This window comes from Triturus cristatus, chromosome 2_1 (genome assembly GCF_964204655.1).
Source record: "Triturus cristatus chromosome 2_1, aTriCri1.1, whole genome shotgun sequence".
Classification (NCBI taxonomy): Eukaryota; Metazoa; Chordata; class Amphibia; order Caudata; family Salamandridae; genus Triturus; species Triturus cristatus.
In genome coordinates, this window is record NC_140581.1 from 383,437,051 (window position 1) to 383,457,202 (window position 20,152).

General features: G+C 45.9%; 1 protein-coding gene across 3 annotated transcripts in view; it reads right to left on the reverse strand.

Annotated features, from left to right (window-relative positions):
* The window catches only part of LOC146865348 (3',5'-cyclic-AMP phosphodiesterase 4D), a 1,349,871-nt gene that overhangs the window by 589,664 nt on the left and 740,055 nt on the right, over positions 1 to 20,152 (reverse strand). Inside the window, exon 1 of one of the 3 annotated variants that reach the window (XM_085631466.1) lies at positions 5,600 to 6,111. The exons of the other annotated variants lie outside the window; for them this stretch is intronic. Within the exon in view, the coding sequence (XP_085487592.1) occupies positions 5,600 to 5,664 (65 nt within the window). The 5' untranslated portion in view covers positions 5,665 to 6,111. Of the gene's footprint in view, positions 1 to 5,599; positions 6,112 to 20,152 lie in introns of those variants that run through there. 3 annotated transcript variants of the gene reach the window in all.

The window sequence follows — 20,152 nt, forward strand, 5'->3', positions numbered from 1 at the left end:
TTGCATGCATTTACTCCAGTTACTTTGTGATATATCATACTATACTAGTTAGGTGTGATCATTACTGGGGGCTGTGTGCTTGCAGGTGACTGGATGGTAAGATAGATAGGGGAGCGGGGGAAGGTTAGTTAATGTTCGTTTACAGGGGTAGGGTTTTAAACAGGAGAGGTTGTGACCTATGAAATGAGGTATCAGCGGAGTTCAGAATAACAATATGAAGGATTAAGGCAAGCATGAGACTGATAGGAGGTTACACTCAGTAATGGAAGACATGCAGAGGATGGACAGTAAGAAGAAGGTCACTGATGAAAGAAAGGAGAGGAATGAAGCGCAAGTACATCAAGGTCAAATATATATGCAGGGTTTTAGGAGTATAGTGAATGAAGTCTTTCTGAGATAGCAAGCAATCGGAGGATATAAGCTGTAGAAAGAAACAACATTAAACTTAGATGACTTGCCTCGCCTACATGATGAGAGCGTTATTGAGAAAGCACAGTGTTTCAGAGTGCAGAGTAAGACCGAGGAAGGGGAGACACCATGTATTCTTGAACGCAGAGTAAGACTGAGGAAGGAGAGACGTCAGGCGTTCCTCAGCGCAGAGTAAGACCGAGGAAGGAGAGGTGCCATGTATTCTTGAACGCAGAGTAAGACTGAGGAATGGGAGACGTCAGGCGTTCCTCAGCGCAGAGTAAGACCGAGGAAGGGGAGGCGCCATGTATTCTTAAACGCAGAGTAAGACTGAGGAATGGGAGACGTCAGGCGTTCCTCAGCACACAGTAAGACCGAGGAAGGGGAGGCGCCATGTATTCTTGAACGCAGAGTAAGACTGAGGAATGGGAGACGTCAGGCGTTCCTCAGTGCAGAGTAAGACCGAGGAAGGGGAGACACCATGTATTCTTGAACGCAGAGTAAGACTGAGGAAGGAGAGACGTCAGGCGTTCCTCAGCGCAGAGTAAGACCCAGGAAGGGGAGGTGCCATGTATTCTTGAACGCAGAGTAAGACTGAGGAATGGGAGACGTCAGGCGTTCATCAGCGCAGAGTAAGACCGAGGAAGGGGAGGCGCCATGTATTCTTAAACGCAGAGTAAGACTGAGGAATTGGAGACATCAGGCGTTCCTCAGCGCAGAGTAAGACCGAGGATGGGGAGGTGCCATGTATTCTTGAACGCAGAGTAAGACTGGGGAATGGGAGACGTCAGGCGTTCCTCAGCGCAGAGTAAGACCGAGGAAGGGGAGGTGCCATGTATTCTTGAACGCAGAGTAAGACTGAGGAATGGGAGACGTCAGGCGTTCCTCAGCGCAGAGTAAGGTCGAGGAAAGGGAGACATCATGCGTTCCTCAGTGCTGAGTAAGACCAAGGAAGGGGAGACACCATGTATTCTTGAACGCAGAGTAAGATTGAGGAATGGGAGATGTCAGGGGCTCCTCAGCGCAGAGTAAGACCAAGGAAGGGGAGGCGCCATGTATTCTTGAACGCAGAGTAAGACTGAGGAATGGGAGATGTCAGGGGCTCCTCAGCGCAGAGTAAGACCAAGGAAGGGGAGGCGCCATGTATTCTTGAACGCAGAGCAAGACTGAGGAATGGGAGATGTCAGGGGCTCCTCAGCGCAGAGTAAGACCGAGGAAGGGGAGGTGCCATGTATTCTTGAACGCAGAGTAAGACTGAGGAATGGGAGATGTCAGGGGCTCCTCAGCGCAGAGTAAGACCAAGGAAGGGGAGGCGCCATGTATTCTTGAACGCAGAGCAAGACTGAGGAATGGGAGATGTCAGGGGCTCCTCAGCGCAGAGTAAGACCGAGGAAGGGGAGGCGCCATGTATTCTTGAACGCAGAGTAAGACTGAGGAATGGGAGACATCAGGCGTTCCTCAGCACAGAGTAAGACCGAGGAAGGGGAGGCGCCATGTATTCTTGAACGCAGAGTAAGACTGAGGAATGGGAGACATCAGGCGTTCCTCAGCGCAGAGTAAGACCGAGGAAGGGGAGGCGCCATGTATTCTTAAACGCAGAGTAAGACTGAGGAATTGGAGACATCAGGCGTTCCTCAGCGCAGAGTAAGACCGAGGATGGGGAGGTGCCATGTATTCTTGAACGCAGAGTAAGACTGGGGAATGGGAGATGTCAGGCGTTCCTCAGCGCAGAGTAAGACCGAGGAAGGGGAGGTGCCATGTATTCTTGAACGCAGAGTAAGACTGAGGAATAGGAGACGTCAGGTGTTCCTCAGCAGAGAGTAAGACCAAGGAAGGGGAGGTGCCATGTATTCTTGAACGCAGAGTAAGACTGAGGAATGGGAGACGTCAGGCGTTCCTCAGCGCAGAGTAAGGTCGAGGAAAGGGAGACATCATGCGTTCATCAGTGCTGAGTAAGACCAAGGAAGGGGAGACACCATGTATTCTTGAACGCAGAGTAAGACTGAGGAATGGGAGACGTCAGGCGTTCCTCAGTGCTGAGTAAGACCAAGGAAGGGGAGGCGCCATGTATTCTTGAACGCAGAGCAAGACTGAGGAATGGGAGATGTCAGGGGCTCCTCAGCGCAGAGTAAGACCGAGGAAGGGGAGGCGCCATGTATTCTTGAACGCAGAGTAAGACTGAGGAATGGGAGACGTCAGGCGTTCCTCAGCGCAGAGTAAGACCGAGGAAGGGGAGGCGCCATGTATTCTTGAACGCAGAGTAAGACTGAGGAATGGGAGACGTCAGGCGTTCCTCAGCGCAGAGTAAGACCGAGGAAGGGGAGGCGCCATGTATTCTTGAACGCAGAGTAAGACTGAGGAATGGGAGACGTCAGGCGTTCCTAGACACAGAGTAGGACTGAGGAAGGGGAGAGGTAATGTATTGCTGCAGGTAGCTCTAACTGTTCATAAATGAAAAGTGACATTTGAAATCTCAGATATTATGGAGTGCGAAGTCAGGGTCCTGTTCGGGAGAGGGGGTAGCACCATTTTACTACGTCTGTTGCTAGAACTGTGGACTGACAAGTTTGGAGAGTAGGTTAAGGTAGCAAGATGTGCTCAGATGCAAAGACAGGTCTGGAATAAAAGGTTGAAACTATTTGTTCGGAAGCTTGTCTTGTCAATAATCAATAAAACGATGTTTAGATTGTACATAAACATGTGTGTGTCAGTATCTCGCAACAGCCCTGTCCGACATCATGTCCCGGCTCTTTCCTGCAGACACACTCTCCACCCAGTGCTAGCAACAATAAAAAAAATGAAATGCAATGTTCACAAGAAACGCTATGGGTTATACCGGTCACTCAACAGGAATAAATATAAGGCTACAGCCGCAGTTAGAGATAGGCGAGCCTGTATTGATTTTGAAGGTCCTCAAAGAGCATCAGATCATCGAACAGTGCAACACTTCTTCACCTCATGAGGTTAGATCATCACTGCCCATGTGCGTCCATGATCAAAGCGCCCTGTCAGCTTTACATTGATTTGTATTGCCCAGGAGCTACAAGCATCATACAGCCCCCTCAGGTTTGCATTACTCGTCGTAGCCCATGCGCCAAGATAACCATATTGTCCCATCAGATTGATCCAATCGGCAATGGCCAATAGCCCAAGAGGTGGACCCGCAGCATGCGCGAGATACCACAATCCTCCCAGAACTCCAGAGAGCAGCTGTTGCTGTTCCCATCAAAGCTAATGCCAGTCTAACGATTGACAGCGTTGGGGCGGGAAGGACATCCAATATCATCCTGGACCTTATCAGGATTCTTCACACCTGAGGAAGCACACGTGGTGACGCAGGCCGCACGTGCCGTATGGGTGGACGGACCACTGATTCTACTTATTGACTGATAGAACATCGGTAAAAGGCCCGCACAGTCAGCAGTACATTGTTACTTTTCTTTGTCTGTTGTGCCTTTTCTGTTAGTTAATCCAGCCCAAACTCATGAATACATTCACTTGTTGTAGTCGGGTGCCATCAACATGCCATTCTCTGCACTTTCTGTTGGTTCTTACTACCACAAACTAGCGCTTTTCATTTGGTTTCTGGCTGTTATCCCTGCAGCACTCTTTCGGTGAAGCGAGAATAACCCAACAGCATAACCCAACAGCATAGCTGCAAACACCCCTACCCTGGATTGTAAAGATGCCCCTGGAGTCACCTTGGGCAGCGGATGCTGATAGGCCACCGCTGAGGTATTACCAGCATCCCTTCTGTGCCAATCACCTCTGTTTTGACACACAGAAGGGTGGACGCAGCTTCCACTTTGGACAACAAACCCTCTAGGCCCAACCACCAACCACTCTTTTCAGTAGACCAGAGGGCAGCCATTTTGTGCTCTGCTCTCCATGGTGACGAGGGAATCAATATGGGTGATCCGAGCTGCCACCTGTGCACTGGGGATGCATTTCAGGCTGCATCAGCGAGGTTTCTGCGATGGAGGCTGAAACCTTAAACGGAAGATAAGGATCCCTGGACAAGCCTTTCTCCTTGGCTGGCTATAATTACCCTCAATCATCTTGGGAAAACAGGATAAGTGGCATTGTTTCTTCATCAGCGCTGTAGGAAATGCTCATCTGGATTGCTGTGGGAAGAGCCCTGGAATGCCGCTGCCGTTTGCTCCTGGGAGATGGTGCCGCAGGCGGAGGAACTTAAGTCTGCACATCCCAACGACCACGAGTAGGCTCTGCGCATGCGCGCCAAATGAGGTTAGCGTGACATTTCAAAGCCATTAAAAGGCTCAGTGGAAGGACACACTTGATAAGACGTCCTGGGAATGCATTGAAGAGCTACGACCTCAGACATCTGAGGGAGAGACAGACATCTGAGGGAGAGACAAGCAGCCCTGCACCCTGCTCACTCCACAGTAAAACAGCAGACTTTTCATCTTTCACAACGATCCCCTTCAATCATCAGTGGCGGCTATTGCGTAACCACTTATGCAACTCAAGAATGTCATAGGAAAGCGCCTATGCAATTAGTGCTCCGATGCAGCCGAGCGGGAGAAGGGCGCTATGCAAAAACAAGTAAATTATAGGCTCACAGGAGAAACCAGCTAAGAACATTTCCAGGGCTGCCGTTAATAACCCTTTCATAAGCCTCACGTCAGATCACATTGGTCAGATCACATTATTTAAATTGCATTAGTTAGTTAAACGCAGCACATATACAATATGGTATTTTTACACCATGCACTCGTAGCAAACAATCTAGCGCTTTATACTTGAGAACAACTTGGTTTACATCAGCAGGGGGCATTGCAAAGAACACGGGTATACCATGTAGTGTCAAGGTGAGAAGAAAATAGCAGGGGAGGCGCTTTGTCCTTGAAGTCAAGACTTTAAAAGCGATGTTGCTCCGAGTCAAATGCGTATCTAGGTCGTTTATGTACATTCCAATACGCGTCAGACTCAAAAAGCGTTGCCAAAGCACACACTGCAGCTACAAACACCCCGTGCCATGGAAAGAGGGCAGAGCCTCACGCTGAAAAGCTGCACCAAACTCTCACCCTAATATCATCGCTTCACGAAATAGTGTGATCCTGGGCACGTCGCCTTATCTCGCTGTTCCCCGGGTCCATTATTTGTTCAACTTGAGAGAAATAATAATGCAAGCCACAAAACGAACTGAAGGTATGTAAGAGGAACTTACCAAGCGCCATCTGTCGCCCTCAAGGAGCTAGTAGAGCGCGATCTCGGCTTCATAACAATGCTCATTTTGTTATCGAATTCCACAGGGTTTGAGCGCTGAAAGTTTCACGGATCCTGCCGCTCGCATGTCACACGCTCCACGGAGGACACAGCGCGTTGTCGAGGTCCGACGGCACAGGGATGCTCGCACTGTGCCAGAGGGGTTCCGGCATGGCTCTAACACACACTGCCTGCGCGAAGACGGGCTTCGAGGAGCGTTAGTGTCCTGTCTACAAATCCAAGCACTTATGCGGACTGACGAGCCCCTTTCTTCCTGAGCTTGTCCCAGCCGCGTGCGGCTAAGAAGCGGCAGCGCTGCCGTCCCCAGCCTCGCATCGCCGGGGGAGGAAGAGCAGACTGAGTGGCTTCTCCATCGGGGTCACATGGGACCCTCGGCTGCTGACGGAGCGCCTCGGTTTCTTGCGCGTGGTTTCCAAGCGAAGATGTCTAGCGGTTGCCTCGAATCCTCCCAACTCCAGTGGCAGGAAGAGAGCGCAAATGTGAGGAAACACCTATGAGGCTTCCGTAGAGGTGAGCCTGTCAGGAAGGCTGTATTAGGTCACAGCGAGGGATGGAACAATGCCTTCCTTCACCTCGGGCTGCTCACGAGCACAGCCTCCTGTCATCCCCAAGACGACACAGGCGGCATTTGTGAATGAAACAGAACGCTTCCCGGGGTGAACTCTGACGTCAGACGAAGAGCAGCCCGAGCACCTCAAGGAGCCTGATGGAAAATGCAAGTCCCCTGGCGAGTCCGCAGCAATTACTTACAGCTCAGCCTAACGCGACAAGGGGTTAAGTGCACTGTAAAAAACACAAACCTGCTCAGTATCACTGGTTTACAAGCGCAGAAGGAAGTCGCTTCCCAAACTTTTTAGGAACGATAACCCAATTTTTAGAACGGCAAACTTCTGCGACCCACCTAGCTTTAGCTGACATCAGGCAGAGGTAATTTTTTATGTTCTACTAGGCATTCTTTCAAATGATGTGAATTACCAAAATAACATAGGGGCAGATTTACAAGCCCCTTGCGTCACTTTTAACATGGGAAAAGTGACGCAAAAATGGCGCAATGGGCTTGTAAATCTGCCCCATAGTCTTTACATTTTTTTGCGTTCATCTCAAACAGCAATTGTTTATAAATGTTGTCACCTTCACCACGCTTTTTGATATGTCTTTATCGGGCGTGGCCAAGATATTGATATGCCCATCGAAGTGGCAGATTGTGCACTGCACAGAGAGCTGGAACACCAGTAGCGGCTCGCCGAGGGAGTGCTGCAGGGCGGTGAGCGGGGCGGGGAAGGGGGGGTAGTGGACTCCGACATAAGGCAGAACGAAGTAAATTAAATAAATAAAACAATTTACCTTGCATGAGCTGCATCGCCGACTTGTCGATGCAGCGCACACAAGGTAAATGGTTCTATTTATTTACTTAGTTTACTCCGTTCCGCCGGATGTCAGAGTCCACTACCCCCCGCCCCACCGTCCCGCACTCCCTCGGCGAGCCGCCACTGTGGAACACTTTTCAGGGCAGGTTTCTGGCCTGTGACATCTGTTCACAAAAATTGCATAGGTTTCTGAAAACATTTAGTTTTGATACCCATGAGTTCAGCAAATTTGATTTGAAAAATCCCTTTGCAGCAGAGTATGGGGTAAGGCCTCATACCCAGTTGTGTTCAAGCAGGCCCAGTGATGCATTTTGAATTTTTTTTTAATAAATATATATTATTTAAGCATGGTAAATTTAAAGATTTCCCCTGCGCTAACACCAGGCCTCAAACCTGGTTCCCCAGATCCAAAGTTGGTAGTTCTGGTCGTTAGGCCCATCCATGATTACGTATAGTGAGCACATTCCTTGTTGAAATTGGCTTTGTGAAGTAAAAAAAAAAAAACAGGAAAAAAATACTGGAAAGTTCACCTGGAGTCGTACTTGGGAATACTTACAAGGGTTTGTTTCATAACTGGACTTCGGGACATAGTTCAGTACCTTTGCAACAGTTGTGCTGGAACAATTGTCACAGTGGGGGTGCTGACATCAATGTTACATCACTTAAGTCACAAGGATTATGAAAAAATCCTAGCTTCACACAAAGTGTACCAAATGTACTGGCTGGGTCCAAACTGGAACGGCATGGTGAGCAAAAAAACAATGGATTCAGGCCCAGATCTCTGTACTGGGGTGAATGTACGGCATTGTTCTGCAATCTGTCCGTCAATTGTTGTTTTTCCAAATGTATTACGCTGGAGAGTGGTAAGGGTGTAGTAGCTGGTGGTGCATTGTGGAGCACAATGTTGCAAATATATTACTAAAACATTGTGCGGTAGTGCACTGTCATTTACACACAGCACATTTTTTTGGGAAATGGCCACACAGCTTGCAAATACAGTTTTACTGATGAAACTATATAGACTACAAATGATACATTGTGGAAATCAGGTTTCAGTGAATATTTATCATTTGTACATGAACAAAAAAAGTGTCTAGATATCTTTTGATCCTATCAAAATCTCTGTTTCCATGGCACTTCAGAATTATACACAAATGTGTTTCAATTTTGCTTTCCTAACTGCTGATATTTTCTGCAATATGTGTACAATTCTTTTACCTGTATTTAAATTTTGCTGTGTTACAAAAAATGACATTCTACAGTCTTTCCTTTCACACTCCACGTACCCCAGCAAGATCGTCACATAGTTCACATTAAAAGTTGCTCTCACTTTGCAGTCAGGGAAACAAAAGTAAACACAGTCCCCATGTTAAAAGAATAAGCAGCGATTTGCCAGAAGAGTCGACAGTCTGACATTTGACCTCTGTCTTTAAAGCACAGCAAATGTGACAAGATACATACAAAATGTAAAGATATCTTTATTTAATGCTATTTTGCAACCTACCAGAAATCAGCTGGCGACCCACAGTGGGCTACGACCCACAGTTTGAGAAATGCTGATCTACACACTACATAACCAATGTGGATGGTATCAGTTCCTCAAAGGGGAAGGGGAATTCTACAGCAACCAGGTACGTTGTAAACAATATGGGATGTCTCCAGAAGATATATGAGTGTGCAGAGAGGAGAAAGGGTACTCCTATATGTAATTCGTGGTGCCCTCACACACCCTTGCGAGTGTATAGCATCATCATTGGGCAAAAGCTCCTCGTGGGGGTGGCGCTGCAGTCCCTCACGGGCCCTATTCAAGGGCTCTCTGGCGGAGATCTTTTAGGAGTTGCCGCATTTGTGCATGAGGATGTGTGGGTTGGGAAGTGATAGTGAGTGCAAGATAAAATAACCCAGGGGGCCTAGACAATTTATTCGGAGGTTTTCCCTGGATCAGAGTAAAAAAGTCACGGGGATGGAGACGCACGATAGTGCCACATTGAGAGGGGAAATCAAACAAATAAGATCCCACTGCTCTCAACCCGTGTAGTGAGTATCTAAAGTGTTATGTGTTAGAAGGGGTCAACATGTTTCGCGCAGTATAATTGTATTTTAGACCTAAGAGAGGACTAGTGGGGCCCGTTTTTGTTGCATGCACTGGGACCATGGCACCCTTGCTAGGTCACTGGTTGTCAGTTTCTGGTTCACCCTTGGCCAGACAGGCCTGAAGGTGGGCGGGCCTTACCATGCATAGGGTAGCTGCACACACTTTATTAAAGGGGCTCTTGTTGCTGCCATCCACCCTGTCTGTCCATGTTTAAAAGCGCAAAAGAAAGTAGCTAAAGAAAAGCAGAAATGTGAAGGCAGAAGTAGTGTGCAAGAATTGGGAAAGGCAACCAATGCTGAGCCCGAGTACAGAATGTGAGCCCAGGCTAGCGCTTAAGCATATAAAGAGGGGGGGTAGCAGCCTGCGGAGGGAGGCATAGAATGGGGGCTGATAGTGAGGCATCGGAACTATGCAGTAATGCAGGGGCTGGTGTAACCTCCCTGTTCATTGCAGGAGTAATGTTAGGGAACCAGGAGCCTGTGCAGGTCCTGATCTGATACAGGATGTTTGAGTGACCTGGCCTAATCATCAACTTGACAGACACTCTCTTCCACCGAGTGTTTCCTAAAGAAAGGAGGACACTGCTGTTGGGCCGGCCATCTCTCCTACAATACATTTACATTTCAAACAACATGCAGTTGCGGGGTACAGACTTTATACAGTTCTCAGAATCACAATGAGAACATTTCATGTATGTTCTTTTATTATTTCATTAGATAATGTGAAAAATGTCATCAAAATCCTACACTCATGGAGGGAGTTTAGGACCCTTCTGTAAGACCCTAGGCCAGCGACACCTTAAGAGTTTATCATGATTAATAAAGCCAGGAATCTGGCCACACTCCTATATGCAATTGAAAATATGGCTTATACATGTTGTTAGTGCATAAACAAAGTGAGAAGTAAAGTAAACCCTACGCAGGGTTTGTGGAGTGAATGCCTCTATCCCAGTCCTGTCGTGGCGGACCCTGGGTTTTCTCCTCGGGATGACGCTGATGCTATAGAGGGGTCCCCCTCCCATCCGTCCCCAGCCCGGATTTGTATAAAGACCCTTGGACTCAGGAGACAGGTGGGCGAGGGAAGGAAGGGAGGAGTCAGCCGGGAGAGATACCTGAAACGAAACAAGGAGTTCCCCGCTTTACCTGTCTCTCTTTCTTCCCTTTATGGGTTGATCAAAGGTCGGTTTTCTAGCCGTGGTCCCTGCCCAGTTAACTGCACTGGTGCGAAGACTCACGTTCGTAGGGGTGGTCCAGGGCTGACGCAGGGGTTTGCTCTAGGATTCAATGCTCTGTTGCAAGGTTAGCCCAATGCTTCTTGAGCTTCACCGAAGCCGCCGGTGGCGCTACTACTCCAAGCCCAGGTATCCGTGGGGCCGAGGAGCGCCGTGACAGCGGGTTCTGTGAGGAAGGGAAGGGTATCTTGAGCTTCCCAGAAACCGCCGGCGGCGCTACCACTCCAAGCCCAGGTATCCGTGGGGCCGAGGAGCGCCGTGACAGCGGGTTCCGTGAGGGTGAGAAGGGGAACACAAAATGAAGAACTAAATAACGGCAGGAACTTGGGTACCTTCCCGCGGAGCCTCGATATTGTTTGAGGACTAGGAGGGCTCTCTGCACCCAAGTACTGAGGGGTCTTAGCACGGTGTTCACGTTACTACTCTACGCTCGAAGAGGAGGAGCGGAGGAGCGTACGGTCAAACTCAGGTGTTTGCGCTGCTACTCTGTGCTCATCGTGGAGGAGGAGCACGCACCCAGGAGGCGTTGGCCCGGTCAATCCGTGGGCGCTTAGGAGGATTTGCAGGCGTAGTCACTCACCCCTCTCACTTGAGACAGTTGCAGCAGAGGAAAGAACGTCTCGGAATGCGGGGAGTTTCAGGATGGAAACTCGGGCTGGGGATTCCTGATAACTCGTCTGGAGCGGACGCTGCAGGGTAACGGGCCGTTGACAGGAAACAGGTCAATCTGGAATCATTGGCACCGCCCCTTGCGTCGGGTCGGCTTTTATGTTCGGCCGCGCTCACGGTCACGGGGAGCGCGTGGTCGCTGCGCCTCTTGGGAGATGTAGTTCATGCGCGTTGTCCACTTTCGGAGGTTGCTCGGTTCTGCTCCCGCCCTCATGCTTGATCATGACAAGTCCATACTCTCTCTTGTTACCCCCCATGTCTTTGCACATCTTCTGTTTTATCCTATGGCTGTTTTTTTTTCTAAGAAATGGTTTCTGAGGTCAACTGAAACATGTTAATTCTATGCGGAACAATACAATAACTAATAATTATGATGAAAACAAAAATTCATTATGTAATACATTTTCTCCTCGTTTAGACCTTCAGAGTATATCAACAAATATTAATATGCTCCTAATTGACAAACATTGGGAAAGCCAACCTGCCTGGCCTTAAAGTGTCTAATGCATGCAGTGTTAGCACACTTGAGTGATGCATATGGAAGGGAGTCAGCAGAGGAGAGGGCTAAAGCGGTCTCTCATGCACCTCAATGAGAACACTTGGGTAGTGGCGGACAGATACACTCAAACAGGCAATAACTTTAGGTGAGAGACGAATACCCTACTGGGATGAGCCAAGACATGATCGGCGGAGTCCGAAGTAAATGACAAAGTGGCTGGCCAAAGAAAGCCAATTAAAAGAAGCCGACCCAAAGTCCACTCTGTATTACCCAGAGGCGGTCGCCAAATGGATAGTTATAGCTTGGGTGAAGCTCATGCTTCCATACGAAATTGATTTTTTGGTTTGCTAATGACTTGGGCATGGTATGAAAAATCCTCATGACACTTCCCAACAAATAATCGCATCCACCAAAGCTCCTTCCTGGAAAGTTTCGGGGTGACCCGTCAAGTGGGGACTGAGAGAAAAGAGGGTCCTAAAGCATGTTTTACGCATGCAATTTTCCATAGGAAATTTAGATATAAGCTACAGTCATAATGGCTGAAAGGAATGGCACCAAAGTTGGCAGAAAGCTAGATCTTGACCCAGAAAGCTTTTTAGTGATTTGGTGTAAATTGTGCCCTAATGTAACTATAACTCGTGACTTTGCCATGCACTGCTAATTACCTCACATATTACATCACTCATGAAATGTTCTATGACATTGTTGATAACATCACTGCAACATCAGATATGATATTATTGATGCCAACCCTTTGCATGGCGGGGCGAGATATTCTTATTTTAGGGTACAAGCTACACTACTTGAGGTAACTACGGCCGGTAAATTTCGGTAGTTTTATTAGTTTGATACTTTGAAACATTATGTTTTAATTTTCATTTTAGCTTAACTAGAATGTCCCTCTGACCTTTGCTTGTTTTCCATGAATTTTATTGCAATTAACAATTTTGACAGGTGCACTGTCAAAAACCACACCTATAAAGGAAAGTTGAAACACCAGTGGATGCTATTATGTTATGTTGTGTGCATACAAGACAGACTATTTGAGCAGAATAGTGCCTAGTTGTGCTGTTCGCAGCTGAAAGTATTGTGTACTATGCGGATCATCTGTGGTATTGCACAGCGCTACACTTTGAACAGAAAAGTGATAAATTACAAACTGAAATACCAGCTTTCTGGTTCACAGCATTTTGAAGAAAATTGACTCAAGTATGAGGCGATTGCCATAGCGATGTAGAGCACAACGATACAGTGGGAAGCCGCAGATGAATTGCTGTCGCATTACACAGATCAGCGTACTGTAATTTGAAGTCATTATCTGCAAAGTCTTTGTGTAATGAAAGAGAGCTGCAAATGTCAAATGCTTCAGGCAGCCAAATCATCAAATTGTGCCCCAAAGTGGTTGGATTCAATGCAAAGTACAGAGCATGATGGGGTCAACTCGAAAGCCCAAGGTACGCTTCTAATAGCGCATTTCATATATTTTAAAGACTGGTGCATTCCATATGGAAATCGCCTGAGGTCTCAGTATTAAAACGTTCTGAGTGAAGCGCGTAGCTGGTAGTTATAAAAGGAAAATTAACATCTCTCATAGCTACTGAAAATTACTTAACCAGAAAATAAAATGAAGAATGAAAAATGAAAATAACCCTAATCGTGAATACCAATTATCTTGTATCGTAAAAAACAGAATATTTTGCTCGTGCTTTACTGAAGTAAGGCATCCACTGATGAGTGGTCTATAGGCACTGGGACAATTACAATACATCAGTGTCTCTGGGAATGCACTTTCTAAGGTGATCTGTCGAGTAGGAATAATTGCAGAAGTCATAAGATGTCTCCATTTTATGAAGTTTAGTTCACAAGCTGCCATGCTTTCTAAATGCTGCTGTAACATGGACTGCAGTAGGATTAGGCCTTTACAATAATCTATATGTTGCTCCATAAGATTCACTATGCTGGTGGTCTGAGGTTCCATAGAAAAGCGTGAATACATCATCACGGTGAGGTTTCCTACTGGAATGGCACGTTTTGGAGGAGGCACTGGTCCTCTGGCTACAATGGAGCGTTTTCGTCAGGGCTTGTACCATTATCCGCATTTGTATCCGAGGCGTTAGCCAACACCTTCAATTGTACTAAAATGAAATGCACAATGTCCCTCTTTGCCAGGGGTTTCAGGCAGACGTCTTCATCCATTGGTCTGTTAAGGTGCCACTCAGATAATCTGGATCAAGAAATACCGGATGGTGAGGTAGGGGATGCCATCAGAATCTTAGCCACTGCGAAATCATTGGAAGAAGACCGATTCTCATCAGAATGTATGCACAAACCTGACAGTACCATTGTGGGGAAGGTATTTTGGGAAATAATGTCAGAAAAACCTATGTGCCCTATATATAATTAAGACATTGTTACATTAGTACTAAAACCTGGTAGAGACTTACATGAGTTTGGCAAGTATATGCCGATCCCTTTAATTAACTGTCATATTAAAATTTTGATGAAACCATTCGACCACTACGCTTAACAGGATCATTCCTATTCTCATTCACAAAAACCAACTGGGGTTCATTCACAATCATTCACTACAGAACCACATGAGAATGCTGATACCCTTGTTCTAGTACACAGGAGACCATGTAAATGGCAAACTGGCTCTCTCCCTCAAAGCCAAAAAGGCAAATGTTGGGCGGTGTGGGGCTCTGTTTCAGACCAGGATAAGATTTGGGCTGGACAAGGCCTTTATGTTATTGGTGCAGTGGTTATACTCTAAACTGACAGCAAGCATCAATCACAACATATTCTTTTCTGCACCATTCCCTATTAACAGGGGAACCAGGCAGGGGTGCCCTCTATTGCCTCGCTTTTTTCCTTTATCGCTATAGCCCTTTTTAGTGCTTGTGCTAGAGCCCGCAGACCATCTAAAGAAGTTCAAGATATTTCCACAATGACGGTGAAATCCAAAATGATGACATACACTAATAATATTTTACTGACTTCATGTGCTTCCCTACCAGTAATTACACATATCAACGCCAACTCTGCAATATTTCCCAGAAATAAAATCAATTGGTCCAAAAGTGAAGCAATCCCACTGACTACCAAAACTACCGCAAAAGTGCTTCATGGACTACCTTCCAAATGGCTCCCACATTAGTTGAAATATGTGGGCAAACTAATTTCAAGACACTGAGATCACATGATTGAAGATACTCCGCAAGGGCTGAGGGACCAAAAGAAACATGACTTCCGCAAGTTGGAAACATTACACTTATCCCTATGGGGGAGATCCCAGACCATTACAATTGTAGTGGCATGGAGACGTAACGATGTGACAGACATGATCTCGCTCAAGATCTCATTTAACTATATTAGTAAAATTGTAACTCTCATTAAGAGACATATAAGGTGTACCATCAAACCTAGATTTAAGATGCCCACGCTTTATGCTGACACTACGGGTGGAGGCCTGCTTCTATCACATATTACCCAGCTCATTATTTATCACAAACAGCTGCCATCTTAAGACACACTTAGAATTTATAGAATTGGGACACTTAGAAAAACATTTATTACAGGGTAGGTCAGATGCATTCTATACACAAGTGAGACACCCCAAAAACGTACAGAACTCAATACTCATTAACATGTGTGAAGTATGCCAACTACGCATAATATTGTGGAATGTCAAACAGCCTTGCACATTGATGCGCCTCTGCGGCATAATGATGAGCTGCGTATAGAGGATAACACTTTCCATTGGCGGTCATGGAAGGTACAAGGAATATTGAAGCTAGGCCAGATATTCCTGAATGATACACTGAACTCATTCAATGACCTCAAGTCATAATTTATGTTGAGTAATAATCAATTTTGGAGGCAACTGCAACTTCGTCATTGCCTAGCTAAGAAACTACGCCCATCTCTCCCAGCTTTGGAACAATCCCAGCTCTATACCTACTTGGTAAAATGGGGTCACTCCATTAAACTCATATCAGGACTCTATGACCTGCTGATAATGCAGACTTACTCCAAGCCCACAGAATTGACCCTGATGCAGAAATGGCAGATTAGGTGGAATAAAACATAGGAGGAGGAAGAATGATGGGAAATACTGAGCAAGTATGATAAAGGTTTGAGGAAAGCAAGAGTTAAATGTAGCTTTTTTGAAATCTCACAAGGGTGGTAAGGCCAAAATGACACCCACAGATCTCTGTTGGAGATGCAACAATGCGGGAACAGACATAACAGACATACGCTGTGATTGCCCAGCTACACAAAATTACTGGAAACAAATATGGAGGGATATGACTATTAATCATCTCTTGCAAATAACACCCTCACCTGAACTGGCTCTAGTACACAACACAGGGGGCACGTCCCACATAGCAAATCATCAGAAAAGATGGTTCGATATGGGCTAAGCTGTGTCTTCTAAGACACTGGAAATCAACCATAGTATAGACAATCACAAAATGGAGGGAATCCCTATCATCAGTGGCCGTACATGAGTGACTGATTTATACCTCAATAACCAATTACAAATAGACTAAGCCATTTGGGGCACCTGCCTTTCACTAGAATAGGTAATGACCATCCTCTGTTAAACCTATATGAACCATAAAAAACTTTAAAAAACCCAATACATATTCTTCTCGTTCTATCAAAAAGCTGATCTGTGAGATACCCAATTATTAATGTGCTATATCATACAGCACATGGCGCTATATGATATTCCTCTTATATGAGTTTCCCAACCATGGTTGTTGTATACTTATGCATGGTGCCTATTTCAATTCTATCGCTCTACATTTTTCAATATTTCTCTGAATTTAATATGTAGGGTTCCTACTTCATGAGGCGAATGGAGACCAAGGCTACTATATATGCGTTTTAACTCTAATGTGACTACCAACTTTGAATTGCACTTACAGATTATGTTTTTTTGTCATTGGTTCTTTTTGTATTTTAAAACCTAAAAAAAAACATTGTAAACAAACACTGTGAGTAGAATCCATTTTATTTTTTGTCCATTTTGTGACCCTTAATCGGACCTTGCAGACCTTCTCAAGGCCTGACGGCCCACGCTGAACGTGCAGTAATCGCAAGGTCTTGAGAAACAAAAGGAAATCATGACACCATGGAGTGCACATGGTAAGTGGTTGCTTTGCTTGGTGGCAGAACATTTCTTGAGTCAAATTCCAAAAATAAACTAAATGTCTTTTGTCAATTCATGATTGGATACATGTTTTTAAAGTCCCAATGTCCAATTGGCTGTGTTAATTATACAAGACGCTTCAAAAGAAATAAAAACCCATGTGAATCATTCTACTTTGAGTCAGCCACCGGTGGAGGCGGCCTCCACAGCATTCTACTTTGAGTCAGCCACCGGTGGAGGCGGCCTCCACAGCATTCTACTTTGAGTCAGCCACCGGTGGAGGCGGCCTCCACACTGCCCCGCTTCATGATGTATTTTACACTGAATCTCACCGCGTGTCTGCTCTATTGATTATTAGGCTTCTGCATGAGTCCAACCTCAGAACCTGGTCATCCCGATGATGCAATGTTTAGGTACTTCTGAGTACTGTTGTGTCCTGCTGGACACGTTCTAGTGTCACAGCAGACACAGAGTTTGTTAACCACTCCCTTGGGGGGAGTGGACACACATGCACCCCCACCCGTCCATCACAGGCGTCACGAGTGACGTGAGCCTGTAAATAAAAGGGCCCGAGTGCACGTGCTCGTGGCCAGGTACTCAGTACCCCACTGACCGTGTCGGTGTCAGTCATTTCGCAATATGTGGGCCGAGGGCCCACGACATATCAAGTACTGAAGCTGAGGTAAGAAACTCCTCATTCAACATCTTACAACTTGAAACCCTTTTTCTTTGTGAGAAGGCATTTTTTTGTGTGTGTTATTCACTAAACCTATCCTGTTTTATACATCTGACCAATGGACTTTCTATTTACAACAACTTCAAACTTACAAAAGACCATCATGCCGTCTCTAGCGGAGAGAACTACCGCCTCATGAAGAGCTGCAGTGCGCGGTGCATCATGGGGTGCGCTGCTTCCTGTAGCCCGGACACACCATTTAGGATCCCGCCCATCTCAGTGCTCCACATTTCAATTTTTTATAAAGGGCTGCAATACTTTGTAGGCGAGATTCTGGTCTTTACTTTAAGGATGGATGCGTGAGGTGTCAGCCGCTGCAAGGCTCTGTTCTCAGGAAACTGACCTAATTTTCATGTGTGACGCAGATTGTTTTGTGTGGCAGATGCTGAGCAGATCGTCTTGTGCTTCATTATCTGTTTAAAAGAAAGCGCTTTTGGAGTGAAGTCGGCACTAGAATTTTACTTCTGTGGCTGTAGCTAAGAACGCACAGTAGATGTACAGTTGGGAACGGTCGAGGTGTGTCTAATATAGCGCCATGGCTCCTCTGAACGTCCTCGAGTGGCGAAACCTCTTTGCATTTGGCACTAACAATCCTTGGCCAGCGAGGTGGCTCAGTGAGTTAAGAGCTCACTGCTGGGGTCAATGTGTGATTAAAGGTGAAACCTGGAAATGTTGACTCAGCCTTACATCCTTCTGAGGTGAATAAAATAACTACCAATTTCGTTTGTATTATAAAACCTTTATACACAATATGTGCACAGAAGATAACTTTTTGAAATTGCCTAAATACAACTTATTGTTTCCTCGTGTGAAGCAGGATTATTATGACACCTTGTTATGCAGGAGCCATTGTTTTCTAGCTTGTATGCAATGAGCATTCTTGTTACTCAGTCCCCTCTTTTGGAGCTCCGTGCCCCATGAGCTAGGGTATACTTTTTCTCTGACTTCCTTTATATACGACATTTTTGTTTTAGTTGACCAAATGAACTGCGGCAAGAAGTCACGTTATTTTGCATGCCTTTAGGTCACATGCCGTTACAACGCGGTCGTTACAATGACCGCGTTGTTATTTCGCATACCGTTACAATGCAAGTCGGAACAACGACTTACGTTGTAAAGGGGATCTGGATGTTGGAATAATATAATTTTCTATTCCAACTCCAGTCTGTGCGGACATTAGGGAGGGTGTTGGATTTTAAATCCAACACCTTCCGCCCCTAACGCAAGTCATTGTTTTGACTTGCGTTGTAACGGTACGTGAAAAAACAACGCGGTCGTTGTAACAACCGCGTTGTTATGCCATGCAAACTAAACGCTGTGTACTAAACGCTGTTTACCACTGCAAGACACTTTTGGCCAGATATTGAGCTACAAGCTTCATGGTTGGTTGATTGATAAACGCGTGGCCTAGAGAACAGAACGTGCTGCTATGATGCCGATTTAAATTGATGTTGAATCAGGATTGGTAAATTCTTTGGTCTAATTAAAGAAGTTGAGTAAAAAAATCCAGAAAACGATCCCCCTGTATCTGGATTAGATACACAACTTTTTGGGAGCTCACAAACAACCCCAAAGTTACATCCGGAGTCTACAACAGTTGTAGCTTTTTAATGTGAGAAAACAATGTGAGAAAATGGTGCATGAATATGAATTTGCATATGTGAGAAATTCAGTTGTTGATTGAGGGGGGTGTGAACCCTTCTCAAACAACAGCCACAATCCCTGTCAAGGTGAACCACAAAAGTCACTTATTTAACCTGTGTTTAGCCCTCTGGTAGCTTGGCACAAAGGCAGTCAGGCTTAACTTAAAAGCAATGTGTAAACTATTTATGCAGCACCAGGGGCAGCTAGCAACTTTAAAAATTGGGGAGGCATGGCAATATGTTGCCTTTCTCCTCACCGACGACAACGACCAGGAAAGGAAGGCAGTTTACTTCCTGCATGTGAATCCAACCAATCCTGGAGCTGCAATCCTGCTGTTAGCAGCTCCAGAATTGGTTGGAGCAGGCTAGCCCAGCACTCATTTTGAGGCTGGGGGCCTGTGCCTGCAATCGCTCTGCTTTTTACAGCACTGGGATTGCGGACTCTTAAGTGCGTAGACAGCCGGCCAATCTTTCATGTGCACTGAGCACTTGAAGCAGTCATCCTGCAATATGCAAGAATCTGTCTGCCCCACCCCTACCATCACACTTGAGCTAGCACATCCGCCGGCACACAGAATAATTAAATGGTAATGACCATTTTATTATTCTGTGTATACCTACTCCACTCGCAGCATGCAGGGTGACAGTCCTCTGCACTTAAACAGTAATTAAGTGAAAACACTACCCAAGAAAGATCCCACACAGGTTTAACTACTAGAGTAAAATTTTATACATTATGTGACATCAAAAGACAAAAATCCAATCAGTAGAAAAAGAGTTATACATTTGTAATGTTTTAGAAAAATCTTGCACCTAAAAGATCAAAGGGCCAACCTAGTACATCTAGTCGCGCAAGACCTTGGCAAAGTCAAAGTTCTGGCTGACCGCAGTGGAGCGCGGTTCGGATACACAAAGTGGATTGGGCTCAAACTTAGTAGAAATGTCAGAGAAAATATCTGCAAAGGTAAAGTCCAGTGAGGAAAGGCAGCTGGCTGGGTCCAAGGCAGAGGCGTCGACATCGGGGAGCCGCTGGACGAAGTTGTGGTGAAAACTTCTACATACGGACTTAGTCTCTTTTTGGAAGTTGAAAATCTCC